The sequence below is a fragment of the Pisolithus orientalis genome, assembly GCF_024613125.1.
Source record: "Pisolithus orientalis strain OTSU chromosome Unknown F5J12scaffold_22, whole genome shotgun sequence".
Taxonomy (NCBI): Eukaryota; Fungi; Basidiomycota; class Agaricomycetes; order Boletales; family Pisolithaceae; genus Pisolithus; species Pisolithus orientalis.
The window spans coordinates 458,925-478,472 of NW_026260803.1; the positions used below are offsets into that span (position 1 = coordinate 458,925).

A 19,548-nucleotide genomic window follows, 5' to 3' on the forward strand; every position below is an offset into this window, starting at 1 on the left:
ATCAGCCTTGCACTCAGCGACGACCAAGTTACCCAGCATTCTCCGTAACGCTTCCCCACCGAAAGAACCGTTCGAGACTATCCCAATGAAACCTGGAGTCAGCGAAGCCGTAGTGGACACCGTAGAGCAGTCGCCAGTCAGCGAGGAATCTGCGCAGTCGGAGTCGGTCTGTCGGGGTCTCTCACCAGGTAGATCTGGTTTGTGTTTACAGTCACTCTCGACACGCTAGTGACTAATCCAATCTGTATCCTCATCTCAGACGTAGATGTAGCGGCGGAAACAACGACCGGCACCAGTGACGCTCAAGGCAGTGATGCCGAAGGTATTTCCGTGCCAGCACAGGACGCAGATCCATCCGTAGCTGCAGCTCCGCCTCCTCTCCAGTCCGGTGCATCGGATCGTACCATATCGAACAAACGGTCCTGGTTCAGTGCATTCACTTGGCTGCAGGGCCAGGAGTCCGAAGCTAAGCTTGAGCAAGCCCTGGAGGCCTCAAGCGCGCTCCCCGTCTGTACCGATTCCTCTGAGTTACCTCCTACCCTCGGTTCGACAGTATCCTCAACATCTCAAGAGCCCTCCCCCTCTAACGCTACGACAACCCCTCATGGAGGAGACTCTCATTCAAAGGAGCCAGCACCCCAGCAACAGGACAAGTCGCTGTCACAACCCAAACCTGACTTAGGTAATTCGAGCGCGGATGTTTCAAAGCTTCCTCCAAACAAGGCGCAAGCTATCCCACTGACCACACTCCAGCCAGCGGGCGTTTCTGGCTCAACTGCCTCGTTGAATTCCGGCAGGTTTACACTCGGCATCTCTCTGTTAAGCAGATCTAAGCCTCCTCTCGATAAAGCCGCTGCGGCATCACATTCAGAGAATGCACAGGACGTACCGAAGAACTATGGAGAAACTCCAGCCCAGGAAACTCATAGAACAGGTAAGTCGCGTAAAGCTGATTTGTTCATTTGCCTTAGCATATGTAGTTGCCGCAACCCCTATTGATTCTCTTTCCATGGATGTGCCGGCTACTACAGTTGAGTCAGAGACGGAAACACCTGATGCCCCTAAGGCCCCAGGAGACCACGAATGTTCCGAACAAGCTAGCACTGATAATAGCGCAGGCACCTGGTGGTCATATCTTGGCTGGGGTCGCGGTGCCAGTGATCAACACAGCCAGCCTTTCTCCGGCGCTGCAGGAACTGAACACCCGCCAGCGCATCCGATGGAGGATGTCGATGCACCGCCACCTGCTTCGTCTGCTACACAGCTTGGGACTGAGTGCCAGCCTGCCCCAATTTCCAAATCGGAGAGCAAGGACAAGGATATACCATTTGAAGCCCAAGATCAAGATGAGGTTCCTACAACGTCCGCTGATACGAAGAAGTCCCAGGGCTTTGCATGGTATGCTCCGTGGTCCCGGTACCAAGCGCCCTCTTCGGTGGTGCCGTCAGATGGCGATGCTGGTGTAAAGTCAGCTTGCCAGCAATCAATTGATCAGAAACCCGAGCCGACTTACCAGGAACCGTCCGTTCCTTCAATAGAGGGCCCGGATGCCAACGTTCCCGCCACCGGATCTATCAATCCTATCCAGTCATCGATATCCCAAAATCGAACAGGCTGGATGTCTTTCTTCTCTACTCGGGCTGTGGCAATGAACAGTATCACGTATGAGAAAGAAGGAGAAATGGAAGTGATGGATATCGATGAGGATGCCAGCGCCGCCGAAGGTACTGGCAGTTCTTCATTACCGAGCTTGGCGGGCACCCAGGGACCATCGATTAAGGAGACAAAACCGTCCCAGCTCGCTTCGGCATCTGGCCGAGGATCTCCCGTTGCTGTTGATGTGAGGCAGCAACAGAAAGTAACCACCCAAACCACCTCAGAGGCAGGTTTCCGTGAAGTTGTGGTACGACAGTCGTCTCCTTCGCCTTCCAAGAAATCCATTGTAAAGACACCCGTGACACCACCTCCGCCCAACGTAGTTCTACCCACTTGGGAGGATATCTTTCACGCTCCGCCTAGATCTATTATCCCAGAAGCGCCTTCATCTACCCTGGCGAAGGCGCTCAAGTCTGTCACGGAGGTTTTATTTTCCCGAAGTGAGGCTCCCGCGGAGAAAGGGAAAGGGAAAGGACGGGAAGATCATTGTTCCCCGTATGAGAGGGCTCTTCCACGCGCATGGAACGTTCTCGGCGATAATAGCACGGACGTCTTGAGGGGTTGCCGACGGGTAGTTGTCATCGGCGTCCATGGATGGTTCCCGGGTATGTCACGGCCTATTATCAGTGAAATCTACTGATTGTTATCGTTCCTTGAAGGTGCTGTGGCGCGGACTTTCATTGGAGAGGTTAGTACACATTGATAACCTTGCTTACTCATGCTGTGATTAAACGCGGCCTGCAGCCAACAGGCACTAGCTCCAAGTTGGTCAATAGAGTCGTGCAAACACTAGACGAGTTCCAGGAAAAGCACAATGTGAAATTAACAAAGATTACGAAGATTCCCCTGGAGGGCGAGGGAACAATTAATCGCCGCGTTGAGAAGTATGGATTTGTCAATACCTTCAGCGGCACGCTCACCCTGACCATCCCCCCTTTGATGCAGATTGTATCAGAACCTGATCTCGAACGACGAATGGATGGATGCTCTTCGTGAAGCAGACGCTATATTTGTCGCGACACATTCTCAGGGGTCCATAGTATCTACCCACATCCTGGACCGCCTTATTGCTGACCGCCATATTCGGACGACGTCAAACAACGGTGTTCTGCCTGGGGATGTTCCATTACCTCCGCAGCGTATCTGTTGTTTGGCCCTGTGTGGCATTCACTTAGGACCTCTCCGTTACCTGAATACGAGCTCCTTACTTTCCCCCTACATCCAAGTAGGTTCCCAGGGATGCTAATACGTTGTACATTACTCACTGATCTCGCAGTATTTTGAATCCACGGCGGCCCGTGAGCTATTCGAGTTTCAGGTAATATCTTCCGAAGCCGCAAACACGCTCAGTTCTGATTGATTCTTCAGAACACGGAAAGTGCGACATCCAAAGACTACATGAGGGCATTGCAAAATGTCTTGAACAATGGGGTAAGCATTTTTTCCATAGAATTTTCGTCGCAGCAGCCTTTGTGAATCGTTTCGAACCAGATCAAGATGGTCTACATCGCCTCTCTGAATGATCAAGTCGTGGGACTGTATTCTGGGTTGTTCACATCAGTCTCCCATCCATTGATTCTTCGTGCGCTCTACATAGACGGAGATGCATACCAGTAGGTAGCACTGCTCATCATTTCTCACGCCTCGTTGACCTCTCCTGTAGTTCTTCTGATTTTCTTTCTAACTTACTCGCGCTGCTCCTTCGCGTTCGGAATGCTGGCCTGTCGGACAGTGGATTGCTTACTCATTTGTCTGAAGCAACTGCAGGCTCGCTGAACGGCATCGGCCATTCCACACCGTATGAAGAGCTTGGTACATATACGTAAGCATGTAGATTGCCCTCTTATGGCCATCTGGCTTATCATTTATCTTTATAGCTTAGCCATAAACTACTTGTTCCTCGCCAATAATGGTCTTGAGGATCAAGCAGAATTAACAACAGAATCATTTAACGCACTGACAGAACAGAATGATTACGAAGTACGTCTTCTGCTCATCTCCGACGGCGACGGGGAATCCTCATCAGGCTCAATCTCGTTTTATTCTTCACATTCAGATTCCCTGGGCACTCCGCGACTTGATCGCTGATGATAGGGTTGCACGTTTATTTTCCGATGAACTGGTTGCTTTACGAGACGCTTTTCGAAATTGGCATCCCAAGACGGCCGTCCAAAGAGACCTCAAGCGCAAGCTGCAGCCCATCCAGCGCCTATCGGCCTCGATGATATCAGCTCGTGACCATCCTGTGAGCAAGCTCTGACGTCATTCTCTGAAGCACCGCAGCAAGACATTGTTGGAACATACTGGCACGTTACATATTCATCAATAATCACTTGCGTTCCATTCCTTAGATCAGGCTCTTTTCGGCCCAGCATCACAGCGCCCATAAATTAACATCTTGTACAATCAATCACTTGCATACCCCAGCCCTGTACTAGGAGATTTGGAAGTTCTAACTATATATCATACGGCCAGCAAAGGATGCACGCGCCCTTTCTTTGGATATGATACTCCAGATTGCCACAGGGAACCTACCAGAAACCGGGGAAACCTAAACCAGATCGGTAGAAAACCTAATAGAGCAACGCCCTTCGAAGCACGGATTAAGCTTGAATCACATGGAACTGCCATGCGACCTCACAATGTGTGAGAGCCAAGACAGTATGTAACGTTGATTTGCCCGATTGTTCGTGGTTTGCAGTACATAATTAATAAACAGACTTGTCGAAGTTATCGGTATTCGGCACCACAATCACCAATTGTGGATATCATCCGACGTCCATCGGATAACTCGAGCACGGTTTCGATATCTTTGTTGTCTTGTTCCGACAGCGTGAATCCAAAAACTTGCAAGTTCTCATCAGGGTGCTCCGAAACACCCAATCTAGCACCTAAAAAACAATCGAATATCCAATTTGAGAATCAAGCAGTGTACACGTACCGATGATCACAGCTCCGACGAAGGGATGATCAAGAACCCATCGTGTGGCAATGTTGGCGATGCTCCGGCGATGACGGTCCCCGATTTTGCGCAGCACCGCCAAAAGCGATTGGAAAAGTGGCCAGGAGCCCCATGCCTTTAAGATGACGTCGAGGTACTAACAGGTGGAACGGGACGAAACCAGTGAGTTACGGTCTGGCTGTGTGCATTCTACTCTGTATACACGTACCTTGCGCTGGGATGGTGTCAAGTCTCCGGTATATAAGTCTGGCTCCGGTTTATGGAGCCATTTATCCGATAAGAATCCGCCGCACTGAAAAAAGGAACGTAATGGGAACGAACTGTCAAAAAAATGTTTGCAAATAAACTCACTAGTGTGCCATATGTCAACAATTTAACATTATGCCTCTCACAAACGTCTGCCATGCCATGTAAGGGGCGGGTGTCGATAAGAGAAAACTGGATAGGGAAGAGGGAGTGAATAGCAATAACAAATCAGCGGCAACATTCGCACTTGCACTTGATTAGAAACGATAAATCCTGGCCCAAGCTGGGTGCAAATCTCGTCCGTCCGAATGGCGTCGAAATTACATAGACCCACAGTCGATATCAAACCTTCGTGTTGCAGATCTTGAAGGATCTGCAGTGCAGAAAGATAACCTTTGTCTGAATAGTCTTGCCAGTGGAACTGCATGTCAAGGTTATCACCAAGGGAGGCACGTGATACCAACGGAGACATTGAGGAATGTACCTGAAGCAGATCAACTGACGTGGTTCGCATGCGACTCATGCGCTCCCGCAACGCGGCCTCCACAACAGAACGAGAGGGTTCCGTCGGTCTAAAAACACACCATTTCGTAGCGCCCAGGACACTCGTTGGCTCGGAAAGGGTTTCTCTGTACTGTCCCTAGATGGTGCTGTGATTTGAGTGACAAGTTGTGATATCGAGCTGCATGGCATACGAAGAGGATCTCGGCGCTCCCATAGTGGTCCGCTGCAAAACGAACATTAGCCAATGCGAATAGCCGTGCCATGATTGAGGTGAATTATTACCCTAAGCAATAGGAATCGGCACACATGTTTAGTGAGAAGGAAATCAAGTAACGAGACCATCAGATCGCACCATATCTGGGGGCGAGGACGTTTCAGATTGCCATGAACAATAGACGACAAGAAAGCGCGCCGCACCAAATGCATTGTAACCCAGCTCAACGTGCCGTGCCATACCTTGTCGAATTTTGGGTGCTGGGGCACTACCCCATGCATTGCTGGAGAGCTGCCAGAGTCCGACCCAGATCCTCGAAGCGATGAACGGACCGAGTTCGAATGTTTCCTGTAGAGTCTTGCTGCACGACATCGGGGGCGATTCGAGGATGAGCAAGATAAATGTTGATAGTTTATTTAATGGAGTTGGATTAAGCTCCGACTCATCCTAGGAAGCGGCGCCCAGGGCGGGCATAAAAAATGACTCTGACAGTAGAGATGCTAGTGAAACACCTCCCCAGACATGAACCGACGGCTGGAGTGTTGCATATCAAAGGTTAACGGCGGCGAACAAGTTACAGACCGCACCCGGGGCCTGACGACGACGTGGCGCTGGCCGCACGATCAGCACACCCATACAAAACCAGGATTTCAATAGCGGTGGTGCCAGCAGTGACAGCACTGGTTCGAGTTGAGGCTGTCAGATGATCAGCGATGATCTCGTAGCTTACCATATTGTAAATTTTTAGTACTTGCCACGAGATGACGATATCCTGCACGGATGCACAGCGTTGGTGGACCGGATGGGCTCCGAAACAAATTCTGCCAATAAATTCAAGGTCCAAACGGTCGCGACTTGTTCCCCTGTCCCCCCTCGGCCTGTTTCTGTGCTTAAGCGCTAACACCAACGAGAATGCCAGCACCACAGATCGTTGCTCATTCACCAGACGGTATTAAGGCTTTTGGGCATGTGTAAGTGTCTACAACGATTACGCTTCCACTACGCCTGATATGGTCTCCTTCCAGAAATCTCATGGTACGTCACCCACAGAACCCTGGGGGTATCGTGTTCACCATGTGGGTCACGTCCAGGTCGATACGCTTATCGCCAATGCTACGATCGAAGAGCAAGTCTTACCCTTTACTCGATCACTTATGAGCACTAGTACTCACACCGCTTCCCAGTTTACGTGCTATCACTAGGAACTTGCTCGCCTCGGGGAGCCCTGGTCTCGCATCTGCGTTCACGGATGCTGCACGCATCCGTCTCCGTCAGACAAGTCAGCAAAGCGGATAGCAAATACCAACGGGTTGTTTGAACCAGAATTAGACGGGATCCATGCTGCTCCTTCCTCAAGCCTCGATAATACATTGGCTCGAATCCGCTCCCTCTACGGAGCTGGTATGGGTTTTCGCGAGCCTCGGACTGCTTGTGACCATCGTAAAAGCGACCATAGGATTGAGGTGGGGTCGGGATGGGTCCATGGCCGCTATGCTAGCGGTCATTGACACAGATATCAGCCAAGCGATTCAGGTTTGTACTGTCACAGGATGCAGGCGCTCGAATTCTGTGCTGATAGACGAGGCAGAGTTGCAAAGAAGAACTCGAGGGCGGGCGCGTGAATGATCTCACAGCTGCTCGAGACGCAGTAAACAAACTTTGGGTCAGCGTGCAGGAAAGCTTGGCGGACGTGAAAAGTTGGGGCGGGGAATTCCCCTTCGAAAGAGCCGCCAGTAGTATCGAATTCTGGAAATTTTGAGTCCAACAGTGTATCAATATCACCGCAGTTGAGCTTGTGCTCTGATACCCTTGTAAAATTTCAGTGCACGTGGTCGCCTGCATGCACATTTCCGCTGTCATATTGCCTGAGATTTGACGACAGTTGCGTGTTCAGCTGATCACTACTGCACTGGGTGCTGGGTCCGGGTATCAAACAAGGGAGCAGGTGGCATGTCCTTGTGCCACTTTACCACAAGGTCGAGGAGCATGATGTCTCCGTTTGGCTCGCCCAGAATCAGGGATAGTCGCGCAAGATACATATGTCACCGGTTTCTTAAGTGGCGCCCGAGGGGCGGGGCCTCGTGCGATACGCACGCCGCTTCCGCTTTCGTAGATTGCCGGGGTTAGCTAAGCATTGCGAGAATTTTGACTGCCCTGCAGACTAACGATCAGTTGCGCTCACGAATGCGTTCGGTTACTAGATATCTTTAAAAATGCCTTATGGCAATTATGGTCAAATCAGCAAGTAGGCAGGGGGGCCAGCATCGATGCTAGTATGGTCCGAAGACACTGGTTATGTACTTACCTACAATTCCCGTAGCGTGGTCTCACATACGCTCAGCAAAATGACAAGGGTGTCATGGAGACGTCAGAATCCGAAGCTTGGGCGGATTCAAGGGGGAGACCGCGAGCACTTCTGATTCGCCCCATCTGAACCGTGCTGGACCTCCGGGTCAGATACGGGCACAGCACTTCCTAGTGGAAGGGACGAGGATCTACTGTGTCCCCAGCCAAGCAGGCAGAACGTGGTGTTGGTCCAAGATTAAACGCAGGCCACGCAGGCCGTCTCGGGTGGCGGACAGCCGCTGTCCTTCCGGCAGACTCCGGTTTCCAGCATGTGGGCCAGGGCGGGCCCAAGGGCCTACCGCCACCGAATACCCAATCCCTCACAGATAATCATATATTGCTTTAGTTGTGTTTTAGATTAATACCGGAGACCGGAGACATAGTGCCTCCAACACATACAACCTTCCGACCGCGCCGATGTACATTAATGTACAGTATCCACAAACCATCGGGCCGGCGGCCCGCGCACCGAGCCGAAACTCCACTCAGCCCATCCACTTACTAATAGCTCATAGCGACGCTCTTCTACGGATTGGCATCTTCCTAAGCCGATGCCTCGAACTAGACAAAACGGGGCACACTGTAAGTACTGCAAAACTTGACCAATCCTACACATGGCGTCCAGCTGTTTGTTTGTTGACGACAACCATGTAACTGAAGTCAGGGTTTACCAGAGTCGTTTTAAGCTGGCGATGTCCCAGCAGACAATCGTAGGATCCTTGTCAGGCTGAGAGTCCGAGCTGTTTCCTTCGTTCGTCGCTCACGTAAGTATGCGAACAGGCTGATCAGTGAAGCTGACTGAGCAGTCTCGTAAGTGCGTCAGGGTCCATTAATAAATGGTACGAAGGGAACAAACATAGTCCGTCCGGGTCATTTCAACTCCAATGTATCGCATTTTAAGGTCGTGTTTCAACAGGGTGTTATATGAGTTCATCGTTCTTGTGTCTGTATTCACCGTCTGCAACACACAACGAACTTTGTTAAGAGCAAAATGCGGGCGAGCACGTCGGGAAAATCCGCGGAGACAGCAGTTGAGGATATCGAACAAGCACATGCAGAATGATCCATTTCTCGCAACCTTAAAAAGACATGAAGACCCTCAAAAGATGTCCTCTTTAAGGCGTTGGATAGCCGTTTTTGTCATTGGCCTTGGCGCTCTGTGCGCCACCTCGGCGTCTTCAAATGGTGAGTTATTATGCGCTCCCTTTCCGCCCTTGATTTGGAATATCCCCTAGGACGCTTTCACGGAGACGGGCAGTGCTGAAACTTTCCGCGTATCGCATGAGGTCGCGATACTCGGCATTAGCTTGTTTGTTCTTGGGCTTGGTATTGGGCCGCTACTTGTCGGCCCTCTCTCCGAAGTTTATGGCACGTATGACTACTCAGGCTGGTAAACTATTGCTGAAACAGTCATTTGGTATGAAGGTCGGAATATCATATACAGAGTTTCATATATTTCATTCTTTATTTTGACATTCCCGGTCGCCTTCGCTCCGAACATCGGTAAGGGAACCGTTGGTCCGTTTCTCCATATTTTACCAAACAGTGCTGCGCTCTACTGCGCACTGCTGTGTTTGCAGCCGTCTTCCTTATGTTCCGGTTATTGACGGGTTTTTGCGGGTCGGCGTTCTTGAGCGTAGCTGGTGGCTCTGTAAGTGACCTGTTTCCGGACTCGGAGGTGGTCAAGTGAGTGAAAAATGATGAATCATCAATGTTCTATTCTTACCGAAGTTTTAGTCCCATGGGTGTCTACACGGTGTAAGCGGGCTGAAAACAGATACGGTAGAGGAAGTGCTGAGTCTGCTATCAGGTCACCGTTTATCGGACCGACCCTCGGTCCATTGATTGCTGGGTGTGTGACGTGCCTTGCGTTTGGTTGGTTGGTATTGACACTGTTTGTCAGGTTCATCAACCAGGTTAGTACTTCATTTGTGTTGGATCCTTCGTCTCGTGCCCGAGCTTTGCAGAACCTTGATTGGCGATGGACCTATCGCATAGACTTGTGCTGGATCTTTGGACAGTGCATCCTTTTGTTCATTGTGAGTTGGTCTTCGATGCTGAATAACGACACTTGTCAATTAGCGCTCTCAGTTTGTCCCTGAAACTTATGCGCCTGTCCTACTCAAGAGGAAAGCTGCCAGGTGAGTGTACTTTGTGGTGGTAAACCAGAAGTTATTTTTCAATGCCCCCCTAGACTACGAGAGCAAACGGGTAATCCAAAATATTGTGCTCCCTTGGACAGAAGACAGGGTAGCTTAGCTTCCGCGGTCTTGATCAGTTGCTATAAACCCTTTCGTAAGTTCGCATGCACTGGGTTCACTCACCAGTCATCTGAGCATCGTTTTAGAGCTCCTGCTGTTCGATAGAATGGCACTCCTCCTGAATACGTGGTACGTGATGCTAAGTGGTTATTACGGATCACTCTCAATACCTATTACCCAAGGAATGCGTTGTTATTGGGGGTGCTGTACCTGGCGTTCCAAGCGTTTCCGGTTATATTCGAAGACAAGCATCATTTCAACGTCCAAATGACGGGTCTCTCATTCGTTGGACTTGGTATCGGAATGCTTGTTGCTCTCTCCACATTACCGTTCTGGAACAGGTATGTTATGCCTGTAAGCATTGCAAACGGCGATTTTGAAGACGCGTTTATGGGATTAGATTGTTTGCACGCAAAGCAAAGCAATTTGGTAGGGCGTATCCGCCAGAGATCAGGCTAATCATGGGTCAAGTTGGCAGCGTCCTTGTACCAATCGGCACGTTGTTTCAATTGCTAACATCAAAGTATTTGACTCCCCTCCCCTCCTCTCTGCAGGCTTGTTTTGGCTTGCCTTCACCACCTATTCCGGTGTTCCTTGGATCGTCCCCATGATTGCCTCAGTCCCACTCGGGGCTGGCATCTTTTTCTCCTTCATGTCGACCTTTATGTACCTCGTTACTGCATACCGCCCTATTTCAGCCTCGGCAATGGCGAGTAATGCTGCCCTCCGGTGTATATTTGCCGCCGCTTTCCCCCTTTTTGTTGGTCCAATGTACGACCGCCTAGGAACAGTCGGGGCAACGGCGCTCTTGGCGGGTCTTACGACAATCATGGCTCCACTACCGTACGTTGAAGGTGATTTTCCTGGCAGCGTGCACTGACGCCTGTCTTGTACAGATTTATTTTCTACCGTATTGGAGAGCGGTTACGGAAGAAGTCACCATTCGCAGTTAGCTGATCTAGACTTTGTACTACTAGACATATCCACCCCATCCAATATATCTTCGCAGGTCTACGTGCGTCAGGCTTGCTAATAATGACAGAAAGGTACTGATGTTAGGTTACGATCAACAGTGCTGCACTAATCTACTCAAATCACAAATCACGCTTTTCTTCCTTTCCGGTTTGGTCTTGTTTCATTACTGCATCTAGCTAGCTACATACCCGGTTGGCTCAGAACCAAAAGAACGCTGGCCTGTAAAAGCAGACAGAACGGTTGTATGTATCTACGGTGTTAACTGCGGGAAATGCGAACAACTGTATGTAGGGGTATAGTACATCTTGCGTTGTTGAAAGTAGGGTATCAAGAAACAGCCGAGTGCCAGGTTGGTCGAAGGAAAGAAAAGGATATCCCTGCACGAACGAAAGCGAAAACAAGAAGGCGATACGGAAAAGATGATGACACAGTGCTCAAGCGAAAACACGAAACCAAAATGAAGTCGGAAAAGAAAAAAAGTGGTGAAGATATCATAGGTCATAGGCTTGTCCCTCATCGTCACTCATAGCATATAAACTTAGATTGGCCATATCTCCAAGGTGGAGTTCGTGCTCCGGCCGGAGTTGAAGACTGGTGGGTGATCCAGGTACCTCGGTCATCGAAAAGTCGGTAGTCGCTGGTGTGGCAGGAGTAGGGATGGACGTGCTGATATGTTGACCGTTTAGGACGCTTCCATTCAGCCGTTTTGGTAGACGACTTGGAGATGGTGGGGACACCGACGTGGATGAGAGTGCCCCATGATCATGCATGGCCTCCTCCAGCATTAGCAGTGACATATTGTTTGGCAAGGTTGGGAAGATCGATGACGCAATACTTGCTCGTCGCTGGCCAGTCGATCGCGGAAGTGTATCAAGGAAAGTAGAGGATCGGGTCGGCGAATCCTCGCGCGTGGCTCCGCCAAGATCCACAGATGATCTCACACTACTAATCGACTGTGCAGGAAGAAACGAATGCGATCGCTGCACAACGGGGCGACGAGGAACATCACCATTCGACAGCAGACTCGGTGTACCGATCTTCCTGTCGAGGGTGGACTTCGTGAATGCAACCTGAGAGGCAGGTCGAGAAGGTTGCGTCCCGTTCGCCAGCCGACGGAGTTGATCACGCAAGGCTTCAAGCTCATTCTCGAGTTCTTGGATGCGATCTCGGAGTTGAGTATTCTCTTCCCGCAAAGTCTTGGTCGTTCGTTGAGAATCCGACAGGGCAGCTAACAGCGCCTCCGTTTCCAGATCATGCTTATCTTTCAAAAGTTGCATGGCCGCTTGGTGCGCCGACGACGAGGCAGATATCGACGTCGGTGCGGTGGATCCACCAGAGAGCGTTGTACGTGGAGCGGAGAACGTAGGGCTTCCGGCCCACGTGACACCTTCCGAAGGAGTCATTACACGAGAGATACTGCCACTCCGACCCCAGGAACACGTGGAAGCCACCTCAGAAAATGCCATCCTGGAGGGAACATAGCGATCCTCTCGTTCGTTGTTTCCTCTCAAAGAGTTATATCGTCCAAGACCGTTAGTTCCATCCCGGTCGACGTCCAAGAGCCCAGCTGCGGCGAACGCTTTCGCCGTCCTTGGGCCTAGCCAGTCCATCGCGGGGGGATGATTCGAAAGCGAAGACGAAGGTCGTATCGGCGACACCTTCGAAGAACTAGATGTCGAAGATATATGCGCCTCCTCGACACTCATACTCCGTTTCCGATTGGAAAATAAGTGTGGTCGTCTCCGCCTATTCACATCCAATGGACCTCCCAGCTCCAGGCTCAGCCCCGGTGTCCGCTGCCGATAATTATCTGACGCAGTCCTAGACGATATCTGAGAGCCCGAGGAGGGTGATTCGTTGTCTGCCGCAGCCCGGAGGTCTGTGCGGGAGCTGCTCGGGGAGTATGATGAAACATGGCGGTTCGCCAATCCCAGGCGAGTGCTGAGAAGCCGCCTTGACGGGAGATCTGTGGATATGGGAGAACTTGAGGAAGGTGTGCCTGAAGTTGAATGTGTCTGCGAAGACAAAGGTGACGGTGGCTGATGACGCTTCTTTGGCGCACCGTGGAGACCTGGTGAGCCAGCAGCTTCCTTGGGTGAAGGACGGTCCGCAGAAGGTGCCGTTGTTACGGCACGGGTGAGACGAGGAAGAGAAGATCCGGCCGGTCTAGCCATGGATGACCTGGATAAAGACACGGAACGCCGCTGGGGTGATGACTGTTGAACACCATGCGACGCAGGCGAGGGCGGAATGACGGTGCCGAGTCGGGGAGATGGCGTCAGCGTTTTACGTTCTGCGCCGGGTGTGACCTGAGGTGACAGTGTGATGGGAGGATTTGGGCTTCTGGAATGCACCCGGGGGGGCTTAAGGTTGCTGAGAGGGGCTGAACGATGAGGCTTTCCATTCAGGCTGTGTGGGCTGAGAAGCTGGGCTAGGTTCGGGTCCAATACATCGAAGTCTAACGTGGCGTCCGGATCCTCATTGGGGCCATGCACATCTTGTGCTATGTCATCCGTGTGATCCTCCACTACTATGCCGTCCGCGGCGCGGAGCCATTCACTAGCTCTAATTGCATCTTTCTCCGTCAAGGCATCCATCACCTCTGCATTCAACTTTGACGTGGACAAGTCCAAAACGGAAGCGTCTCTTGAGTCTGGTGATGGAAGCTGGTCTTTGACATGTCTATCCAAGCAGAAAGGAGAGCCCGGAGAACTGGTACGGTCGTCCGGACTTGTGGTTTCATCGATATAGGGAATGTGCTTTGATATTCCCGAACTCTCGGCTTCAATGATCGTGGATAAGTCTGCACCTAGTGGGGACACAGGTGAGGGGGCTGGAAGAACTAGAGAGCGTTGTCATAAACTTGTACTAACGAGGACGAATGTCGGCTTACCGTATCGATCATCATTGCCTGTTGCTGGGGACCGGGAAGGTGTAACTGAATCAGATGCCGACCTTGCAAGGTCGCGGCTTCTTTTGCGAGCCATCATTTCTTCCTCGAAATTTTGACTAGCAGGAGCAATAGAAATCACAGGAAATTTTTCTGAATCATCGGGGCTGGCAAGCACCACCGACGTCTTTCTTTCATGATTTATCGAGCGACGCAAGGAGCCGACAAATGGTGGTTTCGGGGTGTTTGGACTGGGGGTGTTGGGGCTCGAGTTCTTGCCTGACCCAAATGGGAGGAGGTTCCGCAATGATCGAAATGATGGAATAGAGGACTGAGGTGTCTGTGGACCCAGGGTCGCGGAAGTAGAAGCGGAGCTGGCCTGTGAGCTGCTTTCAGACGTTCGACGAGGCTGAAGCCCAAATGCGACCTGAGATACTGGAAGCCCACTGGAGATGGAGCTGCGCGAGTGGTGTGAGGTGCTGGTTGGTATGGAAGAATGCCCCGGGGAACGCTGGATGGAATGGTGAGCCATCTTCAAACTGAGACACAGCAGGGTTTTGAGGACGTTCCAGCGTGAGACGAAGAAACAACCAGGATTCGATAAGCCAACATGCAGCAAGAAGGCCAGCTTCGGTGTATTGCGTGCTGCAGAGACTGGCTTCCGATGCTGGCGCGGGGTATCACTGGCCTGATATTCTCGCCTGGCAGAACTTCACGCGCAGAGCAACGTCGACAAAATCAAAAACCACTTTCATTGTGACTTGCCATTTTTGGAAACGATCTGCTCGAACACACGTGGCAAGAACCGAGTCTGGGACCTCGTCAAGTGCTTACGGAGGGTAGCAGGACCAATAGGACGACGGACATTTACAAAGTACTTCTACATGTGAGCGTGTGGGGAACCCCTTCCTACTTGATCCCCCGCGCAATCTCGATCTAGGCACACTACTATAGGCAAACCCACAGGTGGCCCATCATTGAGGCGGAGTATTACAACTCAATGGGAACATGACGCGTGGCTGTAGAAATTGTTACACGTGCCTCGATCAACGGGCACACAGTAACTTTCTATCAAGCCATATAACAGGAAGGATCAAAAAAAAAAAGATCGCATAGCTTTTCAGCTATCGGGAGGAGAAAGAGCGAGATGCGGAAGCCTAATGAACGAAAACGTCGTCTGCTTTGTCCACAGCTTGGACAGCCCTTCATAGTAGGCACCAAAAGCAGCACCCATGCCGAATATTCCGCCAGCCATAGCGAGAATGTGAATACCTACAAAACGCAGACTTTGTGAGCTGCCTGATCAAGGACAGGTTGGGAGACATCTCCCACCAGTAAATGCGTTAGCCGCAAGACACGAGAACGACAAAACGGAACACGCAAGCGACCCGGCGATAGGCAAGGTAGTGCGAAGAGCACCAATCCTGCATCGACATTGGTCGGCCGAGTTCGAAATAAGACGATACCAAGACTTACAAAAAGATGAAGGCCACAAAACTGAACAGCCAGATTTAATGGTCAGTAAAACATGGGTCGCCTGTTCTCGAACAAAGCACGAACCTCCAAACACACAGGAAAAGTCCCATAGCGTGGTAATATTCCTCAGTAGGGGTACCATCAACAGAATAAGCAGCTCTACATAACTGTCAGTAAAATGTCAGAGGGGAGAATTATTCGTACTGACAATATGCCGAAGCTTGGGATGTAAATCGCTCCATAGCTAAAGTTGAATGAACCGAAAGTCAAGAACACCGATCTGGAAACAGTCACCACATGTCAGCGATCTAAACAGACATACAAGACGTTCGCTTATCAACTTACGCAGGGAACGTATGCCTATGTGAGCCATATCAGAATAAACGCGGCCGGACGAGGAAGCGAACTTACCCCAAATACATTTCCATCAAACCTACCAGGGTCTGCGTGATTCCGCCATAGCTATCAGAACCAAAGTCAGCAAGGAAACATCAACCAAGTCTACAAGCACTCTCACAAGGTAGCAAATAGGAGAACCATGTTTGGAGTGTACACGTTCCCCGCATGGAGGGTTAGAAGGGAGGAGCACAAACTAACAGTCGCATAACTGAGCATGCCAACCGGGGCCTATTATCCACTTCAGCACGCAACACCGCATTACGATCGCCACCCTACACTCACCGGGTTACCGAACGTCCTTTCATACCTACGGACAGGTTGCCTAAGCTGTGGGAGAGCCTCCACATCTACAGTGTCAACGTAATAGTCGTCCACCATGCTTTTCCTCTCTCTGATCGAGCTGGAAGACATGACGAAGAATTTGCGGAGCAGAACTGAGGTTAAAGGAGCGAAAGGGAAGGATTAAACCTGCACCACTTCTTCTCAAGATTATATGGAGGCACATCCATATCCCGGCTGCTTGATACTGTCATCTGTTTGTTTGCCCAGCGCATTCGCGGTAGGAAATAACATACGTGGCATGAAATGATATTCGTGGCAGGAAACAGTGCGCGTAGTCTGATCAGAAGCTAATCTGGTTCACTCGTTCCAAGCATGTGTCACGCCCCTCGGTCGCATTGTGAGCTCTGACGACACATTCACAGTGCCGACTCTTCCCCTCCCCGAAGCATATTTCCCATACTGCATCAATATTTATTCGCGACTAGTGAATGGCAGACGCACCACCTGACAGTGGTGATGTTAACCATAGATCCATCGCAAAGGGCTCCCTAGGTAAAGAATGTGTCCGTCGTACTTACTATTCGTCCACCAGTTGATGTTCCGGAGTCGAACGAACCTTCGATTCCGGCCCGAGCTTCGCACGAGATTCTGCCGGCTGTTTGCGAAAATAACGTTGGTAACCGGTAATTTCGCAAGCCTGTATGCCCAAATAAGGAAATAACACCTGTTTCCTGTAGTGTAGAAATCAGTTTTGCATACCTCTTTCGTTGTCTAGACTGTCTTATATTGTAGGATGACCAGGATTGGGAGGTAACTCCCATCTTGTAGTCCAGTTGTAATTCGTCTATCTTGGGCACATCCTTTAATGGAATCCACTGTAACTCCTACACAGTTTTAGGGGTATGGGTTGCATATAGGACGTGAAGAGGCACTATTCCTTTATTTGGTAGGGCTCACCCGCGATCACAAAATTTGTTTACTACTAACGATATTATTTTCGGCTGTAATTGAATGCCCTCAGAAGCCAGCTCAGCTCGTTTCTTTGTGACAGCGTATACCCCGTATAGAAATTTCAATTGCTGTTTCGCCCCTGGTGAAGGGAAGGCGGCATGTAACCAGAGAAATGGAACTCATTTGTTCTGGGCGTGAGGCATGTGGGGGCATGTGGGGAAACAGCTTCCACTCATGACCGTGCACAGCTACCGTCGCATGTTCAGTACAAGAGTGTAATACTGGTAGAGGTGACTCCCCTTTTCATGTACACATGAAGAATGAATGTAGTGTTACAGCTCAGTTGGAACATAATGTGCATGTAGAAATTGATGCCTCCCTCTATCATGCCATAGAACTACTCAGTCACCCTTCTGAAATATTGATCCAGACACACCATAACTATAGGCAAAGTGACATGGGCTCACAGCCACAATGCTGGAGAAAATTTATCATCAGGATGGAGTGTTATAACTCGATGGGAACAAAGTGACTTTCTATTGAGACATACAACAGGAAGGATTTTTAAAGAGCACTGCATGATTTTTTAAGCATGGGAAGGAGAAAGAGCAAGATGCAGAAGCCTGATGAATGAGCAAGTCGTTTGCTTTGTCCACAACATGGACAGCCCTCCATAATAGGCACCAAAAGCACAAAATATGCCAAGCATTCCACCAGCTGTAGCAAGGCTCTCAATGCCTAGAAAGCACAAACCGTGTGAGTTACTTTGCTTAGGGATGGGTTAGATGACATATCCTACCAGTGAATGTGTTGGCTGTAAGACATGAAAGCAACAAAACAGTACACCTGAGCGTCCCAATGATGGGGAGGGTAGTGCAAAGAGCACCAATCCTACATCAACATTTGTTGGGTGAACTTCAAGCAAAAGATACTGGCACTCACATAAAGATGAAGGTTACAAAACTGAACAGCCAAAATAATAAGCAAAACACAGTCCACTTACTCTCGAGCAAAGCACCTATGTCCACACACTATGGAAAAGCCCTATAGCATGGTAATATTCCTCAGTAGGGATACCATTGGGAGCATAAGTAGCTCTGCACAAGTGTTAGCAGAATGCCAGAGGGGTGAATTATTTGCACTGACAATATACCAAAGCTTAAGATGTAAAGTGCACCAAAGCTGAAGTTGAATGCACCAAAAGTCAGGAAAACCAATCTGGAAACAATCAAGAGTTAGCCATCTCACAAGTGCAAAATGTTCCTATGCAAATCATGTCAGAAGAAATGCCACCTGCCAAGCTATCAAACTTACTCTTACCAGGTAGCAAAAAGGGGAAGCAAGTTTGGAATGTACATGTTCCCTGCACAGAGGGTTAGAAGGGAGGAACACAAAGTAACACTTGCATAACTGAGCATACCAACATCACAGCCTTGATGTCCACAGTCTCAATGTAACAGTTGTCCACCATGCTCTTCTTTGCTGTGATCAAGCTGGAAGACATGACGAAGAACTTGTGTAGCAAAGGCAGGCAAAGGAGAGAAGAGCAATCACAAGGGTGAAAGGCAGGAATTGAACCTGTACCACTTCTTTTCAAGGTTATACAGATGCAAGCCTGCCAGACACTTGACATTCACTGGTTCACTCATCCTGGCACTACTGCCACTTGTTACAGTAGCACTTGTCCAGTGATTGCACCCAACATTCACAGGAAGTAATGCATACAGTCTCATTGGAGGTTGACAATGTTCATTTGCATGAAGCATGTGTCACATCCCTCATTTGGCAGACTCTTCCCAATGACTGCATTGCTACCTGTTCACGTCTACTGGATGGGAGGCCCACAATGTGACAGTGGAAGTGTTAACCAAAGATCTGCAAGGAGCTCCCTGGATAAGGAATGCATCTGTCATACTATACATTCACCAGTTGTATGTCGAAATTTTGGCTTCAACATGTCTTCCTAAGCTGGTGAGTGTTCACACGGGATCCCGCCACTTTGTGACAGTGTTATTCAAAGCACCTGTTTTCTGGCGCAGAATTTTGATTGGTGAAGGGTTGATTGGGTAAAAAAAAATCATAGAATATGCAGTATGAACAACGGACCACAAACTTCGGGTACTGCCACAACCGCTCAGCTCTTTCTGGCGGCCATATCATCGGATGCTCCTCGGCACATTGCAGAAAATTTTTTCTAGGTTACAGCAAAGGCAACTATGTTCACGTAGCTGTGCGAACTTGACCGCACAGTCCAAGCCCAGGGTCGACACCTAAATAGTACTTACCTATGCAGTAAATCGTTTGACTGCAGTCTGATTGAATGGATTCATGTCAAAGTTACATCTGCAAAACTACCCGAGGGAATGAGCAGGTTATACCTGCCTCC

The 19,548-nt window shown here is 49.9% G+C and overlaps 6 protein-coding genes across 6 annotated transcripts; 3 read left to right on the forward strand and 3 right to left on the reverse strand.

The window, feature by feature from the left end:
- Positions 1 to 1,219: 1,219 nt before the first annotated feature.
- On the forward strand, positions 1,220 to 3,916 carry F5J12DRAFT_723395 (uncharacterized protein; the record flags this gene model as incomplete). The annotated part of the gene is made up of 10 exons (XM_051741448.1): positions 1,220 to 2,261; positions 2,316 to 2,344; positions 2,401 to 2,540; positions 2,602 to 2,881; positions 2,933 to 2,974; positions 3,025 to 3,087; positions 3,148 to 3,269; positions 3,320 to 3,478; positions 3,534 to 3,636; positions 3,713 to 3,916. 10 exons carry the CDS (start codon positions 1,220 to 1,222, stop codon positions 3,914 to 3,916), a joined length of 2,184 nt encoding a protein of 727 aa, XP_051598491.1.
- A 470-nt stretch (positions 3,917 to 4,386) lies between these two features.
- On the reverse strand, positions 4,387 to 5,954 carry F5J12DRAFT_723293 (NADP-dependent oxidoreductase domain-containing protein; the record flags this gene model as incomplete). The annotated part of the gene is made up of 8 exons (XM_051741442.1): positions 4,387 to 4,547; positions 4,598 to 4,754; positions 4,827 to 4,910; positions 4,970 to 5,056; positions 5,112 to 5,285; positions 5,349 to 5,504; positions 5,560 to 5,591; positions 5,786 to 5,954. The coding sequence occupies 8 exons, from the start codon at positions 5,952 to 5,954 to the stop codon at positions 4,387 to 4,389; spliced, it is 1,020 nt and encodes a 339-aa protein (XP_051598492.1).
- A 540-nt stretch (positions 5,955 to 6,494) lies between these two features.
- On the forward strand, positions 6,495 to 7,341 carry F5J12DRAFT_906387 (uncharacterized protein; the record flags this gene model as incomplete). Its single annotated transcript, XM_051748784.1, has 6 exons — positions 6,495 to 6,551; positions 6,674 to 6,708; positions 6,767 to 6,861; positions 6,906 to 6,989; positions 7,030 to 7,115; positions 7,171 to 7,341. 6 exons carry the CDS (start codon positions 6,495 to 6,497, stop codon positions 7,339 to 7,341), a joined length of 528 nt encoding a protein of 175 aa, XP_051598493.1.
- A 1,505-nt stretch (positions 7,342 to 8,846) lies between these two features.
- Positions 8,847 to 11,235, forward strand: F5J12DRAFT_226621 (MFS general substrate transporter). Its single transcript, XM_051738480.1, has 15 exons — positions 8,847 to 9,113; positions 9,164 to 9,296; positions 9,354 to 9,431; positions 9,509 to 9,614; positions 9,666 to 9,686; positions 9,739 to 9,780; positions 9,832 to 9,844; positions 9,896 to 9,967; positions 10,020 to 10,069; positions 10,123 to 10,223; positions 10,276 to 10,318; positions 10,372 to 10,530; positions 10,590 to 10,684; positions 10,744 to 11,032; positions 11,086 to 11,235. The coding sequence occupies exons 1-15, from the start codon at positions 9,111 to 9,113 to the stop codon at positions 11,144 to 11,146; spliced, it is 1,266 nt and encodes a 421-aa protein (XP_051598494.1). The 5' UTR covers positions 8,847 to 9,110; the 3' UTR covers positions 11,147 to 11,235.
- A 420-nt stretch (positions 11,236 to 11,655) lies between these two features.
- F5J12DRAFT_928257 (GPR1/FUN34/yaaH family-domain-containing protein) lies at positions 11,656 to 16,340 on the reverse strand (the record flags this gene model as incomplete). The annotated part of the gene is made up of 11 exons (XM_051749434.1): positions 11,656 to 13,973; positions 14,058 to 14,755; positions 15,221 to 15,326; positions 15,387 to 15,478; positions 15,531 to 15,551; positions 15,615 to 15,689; positions 15,739 to 15,810; positions 15,876 to 15,890; positions 15,942 to 15,992; positions 16,048 to 16,157; positions 16,212 to 16,340. 11 exons carry the CDS (start codon positions 16,338 to 16,340, stop codon positions 11,656 to 11,658), a joined length of 3,687 nt encoding a protein of 1,228 aa, XP_051598495.1.
- Positions 16,341 to 16,730: 390 nt separating this feature from the next.
- F5J12DRAFT_928258 (uncharacterized protein) lies at positions 16,731 to 18,426 on the reverse strand (the record flags this gene model as incomplete). The annotated part of the gene is made up of 9 exons (XM_051749435.1): positions 18,316 to 18,426; positions 18,166 to 18,206; positions 18,105 to 18,125; positions 18,009 to 18,053; positions 17,599 to 17,639; positions 17,192 to 17,301; positions 16,971 to 17,095; positions 16,790 to 16,908; positions 16,731 to 16,759 (listed from the first exon to the last, which is right to left on the reverse strand). Coding segments are annotated over exons 3-9 (471 nt in total). The 5' UTR covers positions 18,107 to 18,125; positions 18,166 to 18,206; positions 18,316 to 18,426.
- Between the last annotated feature and the right edge of the window lie 1,122 nt (positions 18,427 to 19,548).